The sequence below is a fragment of the Podarcis bocagei genome, assembly GCF_964188305.1.
Source record: "Podarcis bocagei genome assembly, chromosome: 2".
Classification (NCBI taxonomy): Eukaryota; Metazoa; Chordata; class Lepidosauria; order Squamata; family Lacertidae; genus Podarcis; species Podarcis bocagei.
Window position 1 is genome coordinate 101,860,424 of NC_138126.1, and position 17,478 is coordinate 101,877,901.

At 48.1% G+C, this 17,478-nt stretch overlaps 2 protein-coding genes across 2 annotated transcripts; both read left to right on the forward strand.

The window, feature by feature from the left end:
- Positions 1 to 1,997: 1,997 nt before the first annotated feature.
- BIRC5 (baculoviral IAP repeat containing 5) lies at positions 1,998 to 6,258 on the forward strand. The gene is made up of 4 exons (XM_081184900.1): positions 1,998 to 2,164; positions 3,118 to 3,227; positions 5,513 to 5,630; positions 6,124 to 6,258. The coding sequence occupies exons 1-4, from the start codon at positions 2,036 to 2,038 to the stop codon at positions 6,205 to 6,207; spliced, it is 441 nt and encodes a 146-aa protein (XP_081041026.1). The 5' UTR covers positions 1,998 to 2,035; the 3' UTR covers positions 6,208 to 6,258.
- A 3,261-nt stretch (positions 6,259 to 9,519) lies between these two features.
- On the forward strand, positions 9,520 to 17,383 carry TMEM235 (transmembrane protein 235). The gene is made up of 4 exons (XM_081184892.1): positions 9,520 to 9,772; positions 13,133 to 13,213; positions 14,800 to 14,937; positions 16,723 to 17,383. The coding sequence occupies exons 1-4, from the start codon at positions 9,553 to 9,555 to the stop codon at positions 16,953 to 16,955; spliced, it is 672 nt and encodes a 223-aa protein (XP_081041018.1). The 5' UTR covers positions 9,520 to 9,552; the 3' UTR covers positions 16,956 to 17,383.
- The last annotated feature ends 95 nt before the right edge of the window (positions 17,384 to 17,478 follow it).

Below are 17,478 nucleotides of genomic sequence, written 5' to 3' on the forward strand. Positions count from 1 at the left end.
TTATTGTGCCACGAATTGGGGGATGTCAACAGTCGGAGATCAGATGAGTGTTTAATTACTTTCTCTGCCCCTTTTTGCATTCAGGTGTTGAGTGCTGCACAGAATTATGATAACTAAATCCTAAGAAGAGGCCAAGGGCCAGTCTAGCCCAGCATCCTGGTTCACACACTCACTAGACAGGTGCCTGTAGGAAACCAACAAGTGAGACCCAAACATGAGCACTCTTCCTCCTTGCAGTTCAAAATGCTTTCCTTTCAGCCTGGGCATGCTCCAAGACTCCTGGATTCCAGGCACTGAACCAAGTCTGACCTAATGAAGTATTTAGCCCAGCTTCTTATAATGGCTTTATGCTAACAGAAGCACTTCTGCAAGGCATTTTCATCAATTCCCCCCCCCCCATCAACTGCACCCCTCTGTGCCATATGTGCTGTATTGTTCCAGAAGATCCACCAGCAGTAGAGGTACTGGGTGCAAGGAGGATCAGATGCTACCCTGCTTGTGAAAGCACTTCCACTAGTTACTACCAGCTGGTGCAAAGCCACCATTGGATACAACACTTAGCTTTTTATTTTTAGAGAGTGTTCTTATACTCTGCAAAAAATCTCCCCCAGATCGGCCCCATTTAGCAATACAGAGTAGCAGAACATAATGTTTAATTTGGCGGAATTAAACTCTGGTTTGCATATGTCAGTACGCCTCACTTCAAAGCACATCTGAAAACTGGAAGTTCTGCGTGGGAGGGTAGATGCAAGTTAAAGCTGATTTTCACAATTCCGATAGCTGGAGCAGGGTACGGGGAGAATCTGAAGTTCCAGTCCTATATACACTTGCCTAGGAATAAACCCCATTTAATTTAATGTGGCATACAAGTACACTGTTAAACTGCACACCGTTCTATACATATTTGAGGGGGAGCTCTGTTGAAATCAGGCTTGTGCTGCACATCACCTTTGTTTGTTCATTTCTTTTAAATGGCTGACCTTTATTCCGAGACATTGAAAGACATGATTAAGCATGTGTTTGTTTAATATATTTATATCTTGCTTTTCCTTATAGCAGTGGAAGGTGGTTCATAACAAACTACAGTATACTATCAAAAGCTACTGTGATCCAAGTGGAGCAGCAAGCCAAGAGATAATAAAACTAAGAAAGAGAGCAACTAAGCCAAGTGCCTGTAATAAAAAAAGCACTGCAGCCATAAACTACATGCTCACCAGAGATCAATCTTCGTGGAATATAATGGGGCTTAAGCATGCAGATCAGTCCCTTTAATTTTCTGGCGAAGTTCGCCTCTCTTCCTCTAGCAAAACATGTAATATGAATAGAAAGTGAAACGTTGGTTTGCATTCTCGTGGTGGTGGGGCATTCCCTGATGTTAACAAAATACCTTCTCTTTGCAACTGCTGTATATCAAAAAAACAAACTAACCCTAAATGCTCGATTTCAGCTCCTCGGCGGACTTCTTACACCCAGGAGCAGCAGCCCAACTATCTTTTTCTCTTTCAAACACCCACCCTCGTTCTGTTCCAACAGCCACTGAACAAAATTTTGGGGATTTTTTTTTGGGGGGGGGTGGGGTGCATTACGACGAGAAAAAGCCCACCAACCTCTGTCTGTTTACTCAGGAGCAAGTCCCAAGTGTGTCCTCCTTAATAGGAAGTTAGGATCGCGGCCTATTTTAGTGAAACGATTTTACACGTGTCTTTAGCTTCTTTCTCCATCACGTGGGAAGCGAGGTTTCTAAATCCATATTATTATTGTTTTGTTTTGTTTCTTCTGCCTCTAACTTTCGGAAATACAGCCTTATTTGCCTGTTCCAGCAAGAACAACGGAGACCTCATAGAGGCATTTTAAAGAGTTCGTCCTGTCTTGTGTTTCTGGTCTTTAAAACGTGCGCAGTTTTGCCTCTTATCTCCTCTAACTGCATTTTATAAAGAGAACTACAACTCCCGGCATGCTCAGCGAATAGCGGCCGATTTCCCGTCATCCTTTGCTCGGCCGTTGTTCTGACCGCGGTGTTTTGAACGTGGCAGGAATGGAGGTGGAAGCTGCTTCTGCGGGTCTGCAAGTTCGGCCGGGATTCGAGGAGTTTCTGAAGGAGCACCGAGTCGCCACTTTCGACCAGTGGCCCTTTGCCTCCGACTGCTCATGCACTCCAGACCGGGTGAGGGACCCATTTCTCCCAGCCAGCTTGCCTCCTCCTTATCTACTTCCTGCATTCCATGCATATTTTTACACACTTCTATCATGTCTCCTCTTGGTTGCCTTTTCTCTACTAAACTAAAAAAACCCAAAGTGACCTTCCCTATCAGGGAGGTTGCTCCACCCTCTTGATCATTTTGGTTTCCCTTTTCCCGTTTCCAGCTGTTCAATATAATTTTTAAGGTGAGACCATCAGAACTGTAAACAGTATTCCAAGTGTGGTTGCACCTTCAGTTTGGAAAACAGTATTTTGATACTGACATTTTTATTTTTAATTCAATTTGATTTATTTTCCTAATGATCCCTAGCTTGGCATTTGTCTTTCCACAGCTATCACACACTGGGTCAACACCTTCATCAGATTATTCTCTATAGCCCAAGGTCTTGTTCCTGGTCAGTCACTACCACTCTGGACCCCGTGAAATACATATAATTTTTGCCCCTAATGTGCAGCTCTTTACACTTGCTTAAACTGAATTTGCGTTTCCCACTTTGCTGCTTATTCATCCAGTTTGGGGAGACCCTTTTGGAGTACAGTGGTACCTCGGGTTTCAAACACCTCGGGTTATAAACACTTCGACTTACAGACTCCGCTAACCCGTAAGTAGTACCTCGGGTTAAGAACTCTACCTCAGGGTGAGAACAGAAATCGCACAGCGGCAGCAGGAAGCCCCATTAGCTAAAGTGGTACCTCGGGTTAAAAACGGTTTTAGGTTAAGAACGGACCTCCAGAACGAATTTAAGTATGTAACCAGAGGTACCACTGGACTTCACAATCCCTTTTAGTTTTAACTACCCTGAGCAATTTAGTATCAGCAGCAAACTTGCCTACCTCACTGCTCACCCTAACTCTTTGGATGTGTGATTGTTGAATGTACACTTGTTGAACAACTTTCCTCCCCTCTCTCTTCCCAGATGGCAGAAGCTGGATTTGTTCACTGTCCTAGTGACAATGCACCCGACGTGGCCCAGTGCTTCATATGTTTTAAGGAGCTGGAGGGATGGGAGCCGGATGATGACCCTATGTAAGTATTTTGTTGTTGGATCTGCTGACTTGCAGTGTCTCCAAATAAGTGCTCGGGATAGGCATATCTGCCTTTTTACCAAGACAGAACATAATGTTTCACAGATGCTACAGGGATGAAGGAAGCAAATCTGCAAGCTTAATATAGGGTACAAGTAATTTAGATGGTTTGTCCACATCTTCCATCTTTCCTTTCCTTTGCCAAAAGCCCAATATGGCTACTTTAGACCCAGGGAGACCACTTGTCATAGGCAGATTACATTTATCTAGTTTATTTGATCTTTGAACATCTGGCTACATTTAAGCAGGTGGTTAGATTATGCAGTACAGTGGTACCTCGCAAGACAAATGCCTAGCAAGACGAAAAACGCGCAAGACGAAAGAGTTTTCCGTTTTTTGAGTCGTTCCGCAAGACAAATTTCCCTATGGGCTTGCTTCGCAAGACGAAACGTCTTGCGAGTTCTTGCGAGTTTGTTTCCTTTTTCTTAAAGCCGCTAAGCCGTTAATAGCTGCTAAGCCGCTAATAGCCACTAATAGCCGTGCTTCACAAGACGAAAAAACCGCAAGACGAAGAGACTCGCGGAACGGATTAATTTTGTCTTGCGAGGCACCACTGTATAGTGTGGACTGCATTTGCAAAGAGTGAATATTAAATCTGCTCCATGTTCCTGATGCCACACTGCACAACACTAATCAGACCAAATTCCCCTGGCTGCTCTGCAAGCCAGTAATGCTAATAAGGGCTCTCTATTGACTAGCCTCAAAGGCAGGTGTGTCTGAAAACTGCCTGCATAGCCGAGTCTGGTGTTTCCTTGGAATGAGATCAGTGGAGTCATGGTTTTATTTACACATTTATTTAAAAACCTAAGCATAGGGTGGAGGGTCTCAAAGCATTAATACCCCAAAAGATATTGCTTCCCCATTCTGTTACCAGGAAACCCCCAACTTCCAGTACAGCACACAGCTAAATGTGTCTCTCATCGGCTTTGCAGCGTCTCCCAGTTCTTTTGCTGGCTCACATAGCAGTTTTCTCCAGTGCAGCCCCACCTTCCTGGCCATGTAAGTCGTTTCTCACTTAGATACCACTATTAAAACCCAGCTCCTTCCTCTGAAGTGCATATCAAGGCACTAAAAATAGCTATCTGAGCTTCATCTGCAAATGAATTTGCTTGATCACTTTCCCAACCTCCCCCAAAATTTATAAGATTATCTGCTTCCAAATATGTCTGCCCTGCGCATACAAAAAACAAACAGCAGCATAACACCTTGCCCTTAGGTAAAGGGACAGGGACAGGGACAGGTTAAAACAGTGAGAAAGTTCTGTGTCCATATTGGCAGCAAGTGATTTGCTTTGAAGCAGGCCTAACCTAGAGACTTAGAACAAGCATCCTATACTGGACCAGTGGTGGGGTAGTAAATTTCTACTGATTTCCCGCCCCATGCCCCTTTGGAAAAGGTTCTGTTTCATTAGTAACAATGAATGGATGCCAGTAGCAACTAAATATTAGGGAAGCTTGACACTTTCAATGTTTCTGCCTTTGTTTACAAGTAAAAGAAGCATGCTAGATTATATTACTCTCTAGGGCACGAGAAAATTTTCCTACACCGATTGCCCTAATTTTCACAGAAAAATTGAACAATTCAAAAATTTGGTGGAAAGCCTAGGGAGCGAGGAGGGATGTCATCTATTCTACTTTAATTCAGGAGATCAGATATGTTATTTCAGAAGTTATTACAAGACCAGCTGGTGCTGTGCAATCCACTGCTGAATGTAAAGCTGGCATATGACATCAAGCGGTCTTAAACTGAGCAGCGTAAACATTTAACGTCTTCAAGAGAAAGGCAGTTTCAGTAGCTGAATTTAGGGGTGAGCAAACTTTTTCAGCAGGGGGCTGGTCCACTGTCCCTCAGATCTTGTGGGGGGCCGGACTATATTTTGAAAAAAATAATAATGAACGAATTCCTATGCCCCACAAATAACCCAGAGATGCATTTTAAATAAAAGGGCACATTCTACTCATGTCAAAACATGCTGATTCCCGGACCGTCCGCGGACCAGATTTAGAAGGTGATTGGGCCGGATCCAACCCTCGGGCCTTAGTTTGCCTACCCATGAGTTAAAGCCTCTAAATCCGTGTAAATGTTGGGCTCGCATATGCTACCTTTATCCCTGTAAGATTTGTGAAAAGTTTTAAATCTCTTAGTAGCTCTTCACTCTGAACCCCAGAGAGGTCTGCCTTATCCTTTAAGAACCATTGTGCTAATATAGTTTGTCCTTCTTTCTAGGGAAGAGCACCGGAAACACTCTCCCAACTGTGCATTTCTGGCTCTCCAGAAAGATATTAAGGACCTGACACTGCAAGAGTTTATGAGACTTTGCAAAGAGAGAATGAAGGCCTTGGTCGTAAGTATGGTTTGCAGGGAGCTGTGAATGTACTCAAGCTCTTCCTGTTCTCCCTACAACAGTGTTTGCCAAAATTGTGTCTCTAGCAGTTTTTGGACTACAACTTCCACCATCCCTAGCTATCAGGACCAGGGGTCAGGGAATATGGGGACTGTAGTCCAAAAACAGCTGGGGACTCAAGTTTGGGAAACCTTGCCCTAGTTTCAAAATGGTCATTTAGCACCCCACCCTCCTCCACACCAGATCATACACAGTCTCTTGCCCATAGAACCGCCTTGATTTGAAGATAGTGTTCTTCACTGGTTTGGCTGCAACTGTGAGATCAGTTTGGCTTTCCCTGCTGTTGTATGGTTTTCCTGCTTGCTTCTCAAAGTGAATAGCCACTGCCCACCCCTACCTGCAGCAAAGCCCTCCTCTTGTATTCCACTTTACAGCTCAAACACTTTCCTTTTCATTAGTTACTAACAGGACTTCCTTTCTGTTTTTCTCCTAGAGAAAGGAAATTAACCAGAAAATTAACGACTTGGAAAAACGTGCTGAGAAGACACGTAATGCAATTGAATTGTTGCGTATGTAATGTTCCCAGTGTACTATCTCCACTGAATACAATGAGGCTTAAACATGCCAATCAGTCCCTTTAATTTTCTGGCAAAGTAAACATTTGCCTCTCTTCCTCTAACAAAACATGTAATATGAATAGAAAGTGAAACGTTGGTTTGCAGTCTGCCAGTGGAGGGGAGGGGAAGCATTCCCCGATGTTTACAAAATACCTTCTCTTTGCAACTGCTGTATATGAACAAAACAAACTGACCCTAAATGCTCAATTTCGGCTCCTCGGCGGGCTTCTTACACCCAGCAGCAGCAGCCCAACTATCTTTTTCTCTTCAAACACCCACCCTTGTTCTGTTCCAACAGCCACTGAACAAAATTTCTGGGGTGTTTTTTTATGGGGGGGTGCATTACAACGAGAAAAAGCCCATCAACCTCTGTCTGTTTACTCATAAGCAAGTCCCAAGTGTGTCTTCCCTAATATGGTTAGGATCACGGTACTATGCTGTGGTAGCTCCTGAGGCAGGGCTGTTTGGAACTTAGACAAGACCCAAAGGCCTCTCGACTGCGTTCATGCATTCACACCTGTGGCTCTGGTCAAGTTGCACTTAAGGGCTGAATGAAGATATCTGCAGCTCTCCACTGATTTCTGTGGCTTATCCTGCACATTAGGACAATAATGCCAAATATATAGATTCACTAAGGTAGTCTAATTTAACTGGAATGTCATAGTAATGTTAATGTCATATTAAAAAGCTCAGTGAAAACATCATTACTGTGAATTATTAGGATGAGGTGGGGGCAGGGAGTACCAAATATATGGTATGCAAATCTGGTAGTTTTAACTCAAAATGGTCATGACAGAGAAGGTTCCTAAAAAGGATGTGCAGTACAGTCCTACTGGTGGTTTTTTTTATTCGTTTGCACTTATTGCCCCATAGGCACAAGAATGAATTACACAAAAAATGCTGTGATTATAATCTTATGTTATATATATATAAAATTACAAAATCCATAACAATTTTAATACAGAAAAATAAAGTCTGTGTTTTCAAGAAATGAAGTGTGATGTGCACTTCTCCTTTGCCATGCACACCTTGTTCTGTTTTTACTTGTAACATGATTTTTATGCACAAACATAACTGAAAAAAGAGAGAATGATTTGCACTTAAATTGGAATCTTCACACTAATGGATCCAATACATTTGCAGATGTTTTCATTGGGGCCACCAGGACTAATGATTTTCTTTTTTCTTCATTTTTAAAAAACTTTCAGTGCTATCATTGCATATTACAAGTATTGCATACATATGAAATTGTCCAGCAGTCACTATAGTCCTTCAAAAGTCTCCTGAAATCGAAAAAATATATATATTTTTTAAAGTAAATAGTTTTGAGGTGTTTTGGTTCACATCTTACCTTACCTCCTTCCTCTGATGCCCTCACATCTCTGCCTCCCAAAGGCTCGCACAGCTGTTTGTTGCGGCAGCCCTGGCTACAAGCTCCCCAAGTGAATGGTTCCTTGGGAGCTGTCCATGGGGTGCTTCCCAGGCCCTTGTGGGGCAGCGTGAGGGGGCACCTCTCTTTGGGACAGGGAGTGCAGCTCAGAGACCAGAGGCAGCGGCTGCCCAGAAGACTCCCAAGGAAAAGAGAGAAGGCTGAGGGAACACCACAAGGAGGGTGTTCAAAAAGGGGTGAGAGGCTGCTGGCTCTGCAGGCAAGGGTGACATAACTGGGCTTCTGCGCCCCACAGGGGTGCTGCAGAAAGAATGCACTTGGTCAAGGGAGCTGTGGACCCAAAAAGGTTGAAAACCTGTGGGCTAAGGAGTAAGCCCTACACAAATCCGGAGTGTATTCCCTAGGATGGTTGTATGGTGCCTTGCATGTCTCCTTCCAGCAACCCCGGCAGCCAAGCTGGTGCCAAATGTATTGCTCTGTTTTCCTTTGGACTACATCAGAGACGCTGGGGGGGGGGTCTTGTCTGGACAGCCCAGGACCTCCATACGCACTGCCCAGGCTTGCGATTGTCTCTAGAGAGAGACAGGTGCCAACAACACTTTAACTGACAGCTCTACAATTAACAATTTAAAATAAAAAAACGTCAGCGAACATAAAGCTTACCACTAGGTCACTTAACGATATCCAACGTCTTCACATTCTGTGTTAACTCCAAAGCTGATGGTATTGTCGCTTACTAACCCCACCCACTGTACAAAAAAACCCTTATACTCATCAAAAGCTCTTTCCCCAGCTGCCTCTTATTATTTTGATTTACTATCAGAGCTCTGTCTAGGCGTTGTTTGTTTTCAACGCCCAGCTTAGCTCTTAAATGAGAGTCTGTGTTTGTTGCAGGTTCTCATTTATGTTAGCCATGAAGCTCGCCAGTCACTCTCAGCCTGCCTCACAGGCTTGTTGTGAGTGCCTAGGAATGGAGGGGGAAGGCCTTCTCTGGTGCCCTGGCAGAAGGGCAGGCAAAAAACCAAAGGAGTAGCAAGCAGCCCCTCTTTAAGCACGGTGGCTTGCCTCTTTCATTCTGAAATCCATTCCAGTTGGGGGCTCCTGAGACGGGGGAACCATAGGAGTAGGGCCATTAGCCCATCTAGACCAGTATTGCCTACACTGACTAGCAGCTGCTCTCCCATCCTCTCATAGCCAGTGACTCAACCTGGGGGCCTTTTGCAAGGAAAGCAGCGCTCTCCCATGCAGCTAGGAGATGTAGTAGACCGGCTCTTTTGAGAAGCAAGGCTGAGGGACGTGGCTGGTCTCTGCAGGGGAAGGAAAGGAAGAGACCTCGGGGTCTTCCAGGTATCCGTCCAAGAAGGAGCGCCTGCTTCTGGTTTAAACCTCGCTCGCCAGAGGAGCTGCAAGTCCAGCCGGGGCCGCGCGCGCGCTTTCCTGAGCGGGAAAGCAAACACGGGGGAAAGTCTCCTGAGCGGCGCTCTCCCTCCCTGCTCTCAGAATGGCGGGATGATGAGAGGCGCCCTCTAAGGGACAAGAGGCCCGGGGGATCCACCTTCCACTGAACTGAGCCTGGGGGGGGGGGGCACGACTTAATTGGAAAGAGGATCGCAGCTTCCTCGAAGGGAGCCTTTGACCTTGAAGCTTGCTGCTGGCAGGGTGGCTTTTTGCGGCCGCTCCAATTTGGGGCGCAAATACCCGGTGGCTTCGCCCCCCAACCCCCGCGAAGATGCGGCTTGGGGGGCGCGCGCGCGTTTCCACCTGACTCTCTCCGTCGCCCCCTCCCCGGAGCGTTGCAGTGAGAAAGGGAGAGTCTCCCGCTCGGCTGCCGCTGTTTCTCTCCACGTGTCCGCCGCCAGAGGCAGCAGCGTCGGCGGCGGGCGGCCGCGCCTGTGCGAGCAAGTCTGGCGGCGGGATGGTGGCGAGGTGCTGCGGCTGCCGCCGGGCCCTGGCGGTGGTGCCTCCCGGCGCGCTCTGCCTGGGCGCGGCGCTCAGCGGGCTCTTCAGCTTCGCCTTCCTGGCCGCGGCCCTGGGCACCGATTACTGGTACCTGGTGAGCGTGGACTCGGCCAACAGCAGCGCTCGGGACGCCGAGCAGCTGAGTTCCCACTCCGGACTCTGGCGCCTCTGCGAAGGTAGGGATGCGCCGCGCGCGCCTTCTTTCCTCGGGTTCGCGACGGGAGCAGCCCGCGCTTCCCTTGCCCCTGGGATCCGGAGAGGAGGGTGCTTTTTCTACGATCCAAAGTGGATCGCGTCGGGGGTCGAGCGCCCCCCACCCCACAAAACTAAAAACCTATACACGAGCTTAGGCTTGGATCTGCCGGTTTCAGTAGTCGTGAAAAAACTTTCTGCTAACGGAGGAATCGCCGTCGGGTTACAAAATGGATCGCTTGGTGGTGAGTAGTTGTGGCAGCCGGCATTCCTCTGCCCTACTCAAGTCTCTGCGTCCTGGAGACGTCTTGATTCTGCTTCACCCGTTTGTTTAGGAAGATAGGACGCTGCATTTCTAGTCCGCCTAGGTCAGTATTGCCAACACTGGCCGGCAGCAGCTCTCGAGGTTTTCTCACGGAGTTCTCTCACCGTCGTCCCTGGAGATGCCGTGGACTGATCCTGGGACCATCTGCATGCAAAGCAGGTGCTCTGGCTGCCCTTTCCCCAAGCCCCTGCTCTCCTACCCAACTGGGCTATCCCGACGCTCACCTGCAACTAGTACTGTGCTCCCTGGTTTGTGTATACATTTGGGGGTGGGGAGAAGGGATCCCGGTGCCTTATAATCGCAGTATCCTGGTATAAGGTTAAGGCGAGCTGGAATTGTTCCATCCCCTTTTGCTGGCAATCGAAGAATTTCAGCCATCCCGGTGGTGCTTTAACGTTCACGGATTTTCACGCATTTATAACTTTCTGTGCTGGGGCCGAGGGGTGAGGGTGGGGGGAAGAGATTAAAGAAGGAAAGAACTGGATTGCAGCCAAGAATCCGCCCTCCTGGAGAGAAAGGAGGGCTGGGGTGTCAGAGAGGAGGAAAGGGGAGGGGGAAGCAGAGGCAGCGCTTTCTTCAGCTCTCTGTTCAAAAGAGAGACCCGATTGAACTTCCACCAAAGATATGAAATGTCAGAGGGACGCATCGAATGCTCGCTTTCACGCTCTGGCGCCCATCAGGAGTTCTGACACCCCTGGGTGTTGATGCACCTCTGGGCTCATGTGGATGTGCCCCCTGCTAAATAAATCACAGCCGGGGGCGGGCGGAGTAGAGCCTGCTGCTGGCATCTGAGCTGTGCTCTCGGAGGTCGCTCCCACGCCACCTGTTTATCGAGCAGCCATCCTGATTTTTTTTGCGGGAGTCCTTGAATCAAGCCGTTCTTATTCTACATTTTCCAGTGCATGGACGTAGCCGGGGGGGGGCGGGGCAGCTGCTCTCCCCCAAATCAAGTAAATAAATAAAAATACTTAACTAACTGACCAACTGCATCGCTGATAACTCGGTTCTTGCCCCCACCCCCCATAGAGCCCGTCCCCCCAATAAATTCTGGCTACTCCCATGTTCCAGTGTGTCCTACTCCCCCACCCCACACTTTCCTTGCTGCAAAAGGTCAGTTTTGTGGGAACTATAGTTCGTTAATGGGGCTGGGAATTGTAGCTTTGTAGGGGGAAAGTAAAGTTTCTGGGATTCTTGCGAAGGGGTGTGTGTGTGTGTGCGCGCACCATGTGCTTTAAATGTATGGTGTTGATTTCCCCTAAAATTGCACAGGCTGTATTGGTTGGCATGTGATTTGAATCCGACCCACAAATAGCAACAGTCTAGAAGTACATTTACAACCATACAGCTGAGGTTGGAATTTTCCTCTCTGTCAAGTTCAATTGCTGTCATTCTCAAGCTGTTTGGTTCTGGGATTTTGGAACCTTTTGGGTCAGCGGAAACTGGTGCATGAACACCAGTTTGCCCTATTGGGAGGAAAGGGAAGCTTCAAAGTCCTCCAGGCCTTTAGAGCGAGGGCTCCCAAACAATGGTCCGTGAGATTCATTCAGGTGGCCCATTCATACTGGTCTCTGACTGCATCTTTATTGCCTCTTTTTCTTATACTTTAGGCATTTTATTGTATTGTAACCTGAACTCATAGACATAGAGGAAGCAATATTTTTTTAAAAAACAATTAAAATTAAAAACCATACAGCACAACACATTGCAATTACTTAAACAGGCGGAAAAATAATTACCAGTATGTGCTGTGCAAAGACCATCAGAAGTTTTCAAGTTGCTAGTTCCACCCCACACCTGAAGAGTGCACTTCCTAGCCCCAGTTCTTACTCCTCCATTGCAAAAAAGTGATAATTCAGGTACCTTGGATGGATACAAATCAGAGAGGGGAATGAAGGAGCTGCTGTGGCAATGTCATAGGGAGAAATGAGTGTGAGGCAGGTCGGCCAGCTGCTTTGATTTGCTCACCTAGTGGAGACTGGTCCTTTAGGGCAAATGGGGCCCTGCCCCACCAACTTCCCCCAGACAGCACCACACCTGCCTTGGCTTTTTTACTTACAGGCAGTCCAGGGGATGGTACTGGCTTTCAGCTTCCTCCTCCTCCTCCGTCTACATTGTCCTTGGAGAACTCAACAGGAAAGAGGATGGGGCAAAAACTAGAATTACCGTATTTTTTGCTCCATAAGACGCACCTTTTCCCTCCTAAAAAGTAAGGGGAAATGTGTGTGTTATGGAGTGAATACAGGCAGGAGGCTCTGCTCTGCATGTGTGCAGCTTTTGGAGCGTGTGTGCAGCTTTTGGGGGCTTTTCCCTGAGAAGGGAGAAGGGACTGACGGGCTGCCCTCTGTCCTTCCCACACCTTGAAAAGTCAGCAAGAGCTGCTGCCAGGCTCTGCTCAACGCTCCCTTGTAAGGGCTCCCTTTTATCCCTCATCCTGCTTTGCTGGGAAGCCAGCAGAACAAGAGGTGCTGCGCAGCTATCGCTCTTGCTCTGCTGGCTTCAGCAAGAGCTGCACAGCTTGCTCTGCTGGCTTCTCAGCGAAGCGGGAGGAGGGACGGAAGGGTTTAAAGCAAGAAAAGCGAGAGCCGCTTACATGCTCTGCGCAGAATATTTTTTTCCTTGCTTTCCCCCTCTAAAAACTAGGTGCGTCTTATGGAGCGAAAAATACGGTAGTTGATTTTGTCATTGGCTCAGGCTCCATCTACTGTTGATCTCACTGCCTACCTCCCCATCCGTGTCAATGGGCACCAGCCACCACTGTGCTCTCCCACCACCCCATCTTATTGACAAGAAAGGCTCTGGGCTTAATAAGAGGAGTCCCATGGTAATCAACCTCAACCCAGTTAGCTCCACCTCTCTTGTCTGTTCAAGGTCCCAGATACATTATGTGTTGGAGATGTAAAGATTCCTGTCTAGGTTAGCACTGCTGAAGGTGGGAGGCAGCATTTTGGAATGGCAAACTCTGTGGCTGGATCTCTGATCATCCTTTGATGCTGTTCCTCTCCTTGTCACTTCCCCCCAGGGCAGAACGCCTGCACGCCTCTGATAGACCCGTTCGGCACAGAGAGTTGGCAAGTTCCTGCATCGCTCCAGCATCTTATATGTGAGTAGGCAGCCTAATGTGGGCTCAGCCTTTTGAATGGTGGTGGGAATCTCTGTATAGCAAGATGGAGTTTGGAAGTGTGTTCTCGGGGTGGGGGTGGCATGATGAAGTTGGGTAATTTTGGACCCTGGACTTTGTGGCTACAGGGGGGAATCTTTTTAGATGGCTGTGTGTGTGTGTGTTACCACATTGACTGATGTAGGAATGGCCACCAAATTGGTCAGCTTTAAAGAGGATTAGACAAACCCATGGACGATAAGGCTGTTAATGGTCATTAGATATGATGGCAATGTTCTGTCCACTCTGTTGAAGGCCATATGCCTCTGAAAACCCAGCTGCTGGGAATCCCAAGTGGTAAGTGCCCTGCTGCACTTGTGGCCTTCTCATAAGCATCTGCTTATCCAGTGAGAATAGGATACTGGGACTAGAAGGCCTTTTTGCCCGATCCAACAGGGTTCAGTCATGAAGCACAAAATCAACCTTTATATTCTCTGTTCCCATCACTATTCCATGCTCTACAACTGCTCCATGTTAGAGCAAAGCAAACAAATTAAAAAGGAATGCAAACATTCTCCAACTCCAATTTAAGAAAATACACTCTGAGCATATACAGCTTCACATTTTAAACTCACTTGGGTCATAGGACCGTCTGGACTACAGGGATGATACAGAGCTTGCATTTGCTGAACACATTTAAGTGGGAATAAATCCCATTTTGTGGTGGAAATGGATCACATTTTTTTTAAAGAAAAAAATAATAAAATTAGTATCTGTAACCCTGTTACATGCCTGGTCAGCTCACCCCTGGCTATAAAATGTTTTTAATGATGATAAAAAGTAGCAGCAGCAACAAGAAAGGATGGTGTGGTGGCCAGGATGAGCCCCAGGTGCTGGTGCTGGGCCTGTTTGCTGCCATCATCTGCCACACTTAAGAGTGGTCATTTGGGGGCACCTCGAGTTGCACCACTGGTGTTGAGTCTCAGAGTGTGTTCACTGTGCCACCTTAGTGGTCAGTGAAGCTGGTCCCCCCTCCCCTTCGTCTTTACCCTAGGCAAAAGTGTCCACACCTTGGCCATAGACCAATCAGGCAGAGTTTAAGGACTTTAATCTGTGTGAAGCTGGTTTGAGAAACAGCTGCATCCGACAGTGGTATTTTATAACAGGATTAATGCCTGTTTTAGATAATGTGTGAATATGGATTAAATACCCAGCACTGGAAAAGCAGTAGGTGCACAGTAAGCGGGAGTGTGAGCCCAGCCTTTATCGCTGGAAGCCCTTCTGTAAATCAGATTATGGTTGAAGACGAGCACTGTTTCGGAGGTGCAAGCAGGGCGATTTGTTTCTTGAAATAAAATGTCACGGGGAGGAAACAGAAAGGTGGGAGGCTCTCCATCAGAGGCTTTTAAAAAGCAGAAGCTGGATGACCACCTATCGGGGATGCTGTAGCAATAGGGTCCCTGGATTGCCCAGCGGTTGGACCCAGTGACCTCTAGGGTCATCTGTAAAGCTGCATTCACCTATTCTCTAATACACCATCCTGCTTTCCCCCTCCATTGGATGTCCCCCCTCTTCTGTCTCTCTGCCAGCCATGCATCGAGCCTTTGTGGTCCTGCTGCCTCTCAGCCTCGTCTTGATCGTCTTTGGCTGGATCTGTGGGGTCATCGGTTCCTTGGTCCAGAGCTCCCGTCTTTTGCTCTTCACAGGCTGCTATTTTCTGCTGGGTGGTGAGTGAAGCTATGTCTTTGGAGCGGGGGAAACCAGGTTTTCTTTCTTTATCAGTCTCTCTCTCCCCACCCCCCGCAACATGGCAAAATGTCATTAAACACTTGCTCTCAGGGAATGCTTAGCAGATTCTGTCTTAGTGCCATCAGGTCAGCTGCCCCTTGGTGAGATCAAGGTGCAAACGAGTGTCCTGTGGTCTTGGTGCCACGGGAACCACATATTGTCTCATCATCGACTCCTGACCTGTCCTCACTGCCTTTCCCCTTCCTTGAAGGCAGAAAAAGCAGGACTCTTGACTGCTCACAACAGCAGAGGAGCCTACCCAGAATCCTTTGCAGAAGGGATGGGGGGACCTGATGTTAAGAGCTCAGCCTACACTCGAGTGGGACCCGACTGGCATGTTCTCTCCCTCCTAGTTGATTGTTCGGGAGCTTCAAAAGCTTTCTTCAGCCCGAACATCACAGCAACCGATGCCAACAGACATCGGCACACTTAGGGATCCGTAGTCTTCGCAGCTTGAGTAACAGACCTCAGCAACTCAGCATTTTGGCTAATCTACTTTATTTACATATAAACACACACGGAGCACTGCAACATGGCTCCCTCTCTCTCTAGCATCAGACAGCAAAAAGAAAAAGAACAAAGGACAATAGTCCCACTTCACGAAACACAGTAACACAAACATCCTGTCTCCGTCACTTCCTACTCTGTGGAGTCAAAACATATACCGTCATGTGATGGACAACAATCCCATGACTGCAATCACGGAGCAGGAATTCTAACACCTGTTGGTTTCCAACTCTTGCCAGCCCCCAGCCACTAAGATGGGAACTGAAGTCCAAGCACACCTGGAGGGCCACAGGTCCTTCATCTCTGCTTTGCAAGCACCAGGGATTAGCACTTGATCCAAGCTGACTTACACTGGGACAAGGAAAGTTATTTGGCTGGTAGAACCGCTCTCCTTGCAGGCCCCATGTGGGCATGGGTGGTCTGACAGTCAAGTAGATATAAAAGCTAATCTCTACTTGCTATCCTTCATGCCACTTGTTCGAGAACTGACTGCAGACTGGATTCCTGATGATGTTTTATTGTTAACACAGCTCTGTCTTACAAGACATGTGGAGGTTGGGGAACCCTATCTCAGTGGTAGGACAAATGAGGGTGTCCCAGATGCAGCCACTGGCCTCTCCCATTAAAGGGTCAGGTGATGTGAAAGCAGCAGAGGTTTAGCATCAAGAGTTATCCTTTTCCTAGAGGGGCCTTCTCTGTAGTGGGGCCCACCCTGTGGAACACCCTCCCACCAGTGGGGCCCACCAGCCACTCTGGGCGGCTTCCAACAAAACACTAAAATACAATAACCTATTAAACATTAAAAGCTTCCCTAAACAGGGCTGCCTTCAGATGTCTTCTAAAAGTTTGGTAGTTATTTTTCTCTTTGACATCTGGTGGGAGGGCGTTCCACAGGGCGGGTGCCACTACCGAGAAGGCCCTCTGCCTGGTTCTCTGTAACTTGGCTTCTCGCAGTGAGGGAACCGCCAGAAGGCCCTCGGTGCTGGACCTCAGTGTCCGGGCCGAGCGATGGAGGTGGAGACGCTCCTTCAGGTATACTGGACCGAGGCTGTTTAGGGCTTTAAAAGTCAGCACCAACACTTTGAATTGTGCTCAGAAACTTACTGGGATGCTCCTTTGAGTTATCATGGTTAGGAGCAGCATGGCATGAGCCCTGATCGGGGGCAGTGTCTGCTACAGGACTGGCACTGACCCGTCCCCTTTCCCCTTCCCCCCAGCACTGCTGACCCTGTCGGGAACCAGCACCTACATCTGCTACTCCAGCGCAGCCTTCGCCGAGACAGTGCGCATGTTTGACCAGCAGCGCTTCGAGCACGTCCGCATCGCCTTTGGCTGGTCCCTGGGCCTTGCCTGGCTCTCTTTTGGCACCGAGGGGCTGGCCAGCATCCTGCTTCTCCTGGCCGCTCAGGGGCTCCGCCTGAAGCCGGATGCCTGTGCGGTGTTCATCTGATGCATTGTCAGGGCTGTGACGTAACCCTACTCTGCTTGATTGGCCTTCTTGGGGTGAAAATTCCACTGCTGCTGATCCCCCTCTTGTCGTGCAGCCACAACACGTAACCTGCATGGACCGCAAGGTGTTACGAAGATCTGCTTGTGGGTGTGCCAGGCTGAGGGGTGCATGTGGAAGGGGCGAGGGACCCCCATCGATAAGGCGCAGCGGTTGCCATCCTTACATGCTGGGTTCATTACTCAACTCTTGGTGTGCAAGCAGAGCTGAGGAAGAGAAACAGCTAGGGCCTTGTTCCTCACCCAAGGGTAGGAGGCCTGTGTGACCCATCCAGATGTTTCTGGACTCCAGTTTCCATCAGCCCCAGCCAGCATGGCCAATGGGCCTGGGGTGATGGGAGCGTAGTCCAGCAACATCTGGACTAGCTCCCCATCCCTGTCCTAACTCAACACCTGAAGGATCCATGGCTCCTTCTCCCTGTTTCTTGGTATGCATAGCTGATGCTCCTTCCCTTCCAAGCATGCCC

Excerpts from the sequence above, each read along its gene's own strand:
- BIRC5 (XM_081184900.1), top strand. The coding sequence starts at position 2,036 with ATGGAGGTGGAAGCTGCTTCTGCGGGTCTGCAAGTTCGGCCGGGATTC. Across the intron at positions 2,165-3,117 it reads GCTCATGCACTCCAGACCGG|ATGGCAGAAGCTGGATTTGT; the intron begins GTGAGGGACCCA and ends CTCTCTTCCCAG. Across the intron at positions 5,631-6,123 it reads AGAGAATGAAGGCCTTGGTC|AGAAAGGAAATTAACCAGAA; the intron begins GTAAGTATGGTT and ends TTTTTCTCCTAG.
- TMEM235 (XM_081184892.1), top strand. The coding sequence starts at position 9,553 with ATGGTGGCGAGGTGCTGCGGCTGCCGCCGGGCCCTGGCGGTGGTGCCT. Across the intron at positions 9,773-13,132 it reads ACTCTGGCGCCTCTGCGAAG|GGCAGAACGCCTGCACGCCT; the intron begins GTAGGGATGCGC and ends ACTTCCCCCCAG. Across the intron at positions 14,938-16,722 it reads CTGCTATTTTCTGCTGGGTG|CACTGCTGACCCTGTCGGGA; the intron begins GTGAGTGAAGCT and ends CCTTCCCCCCAG.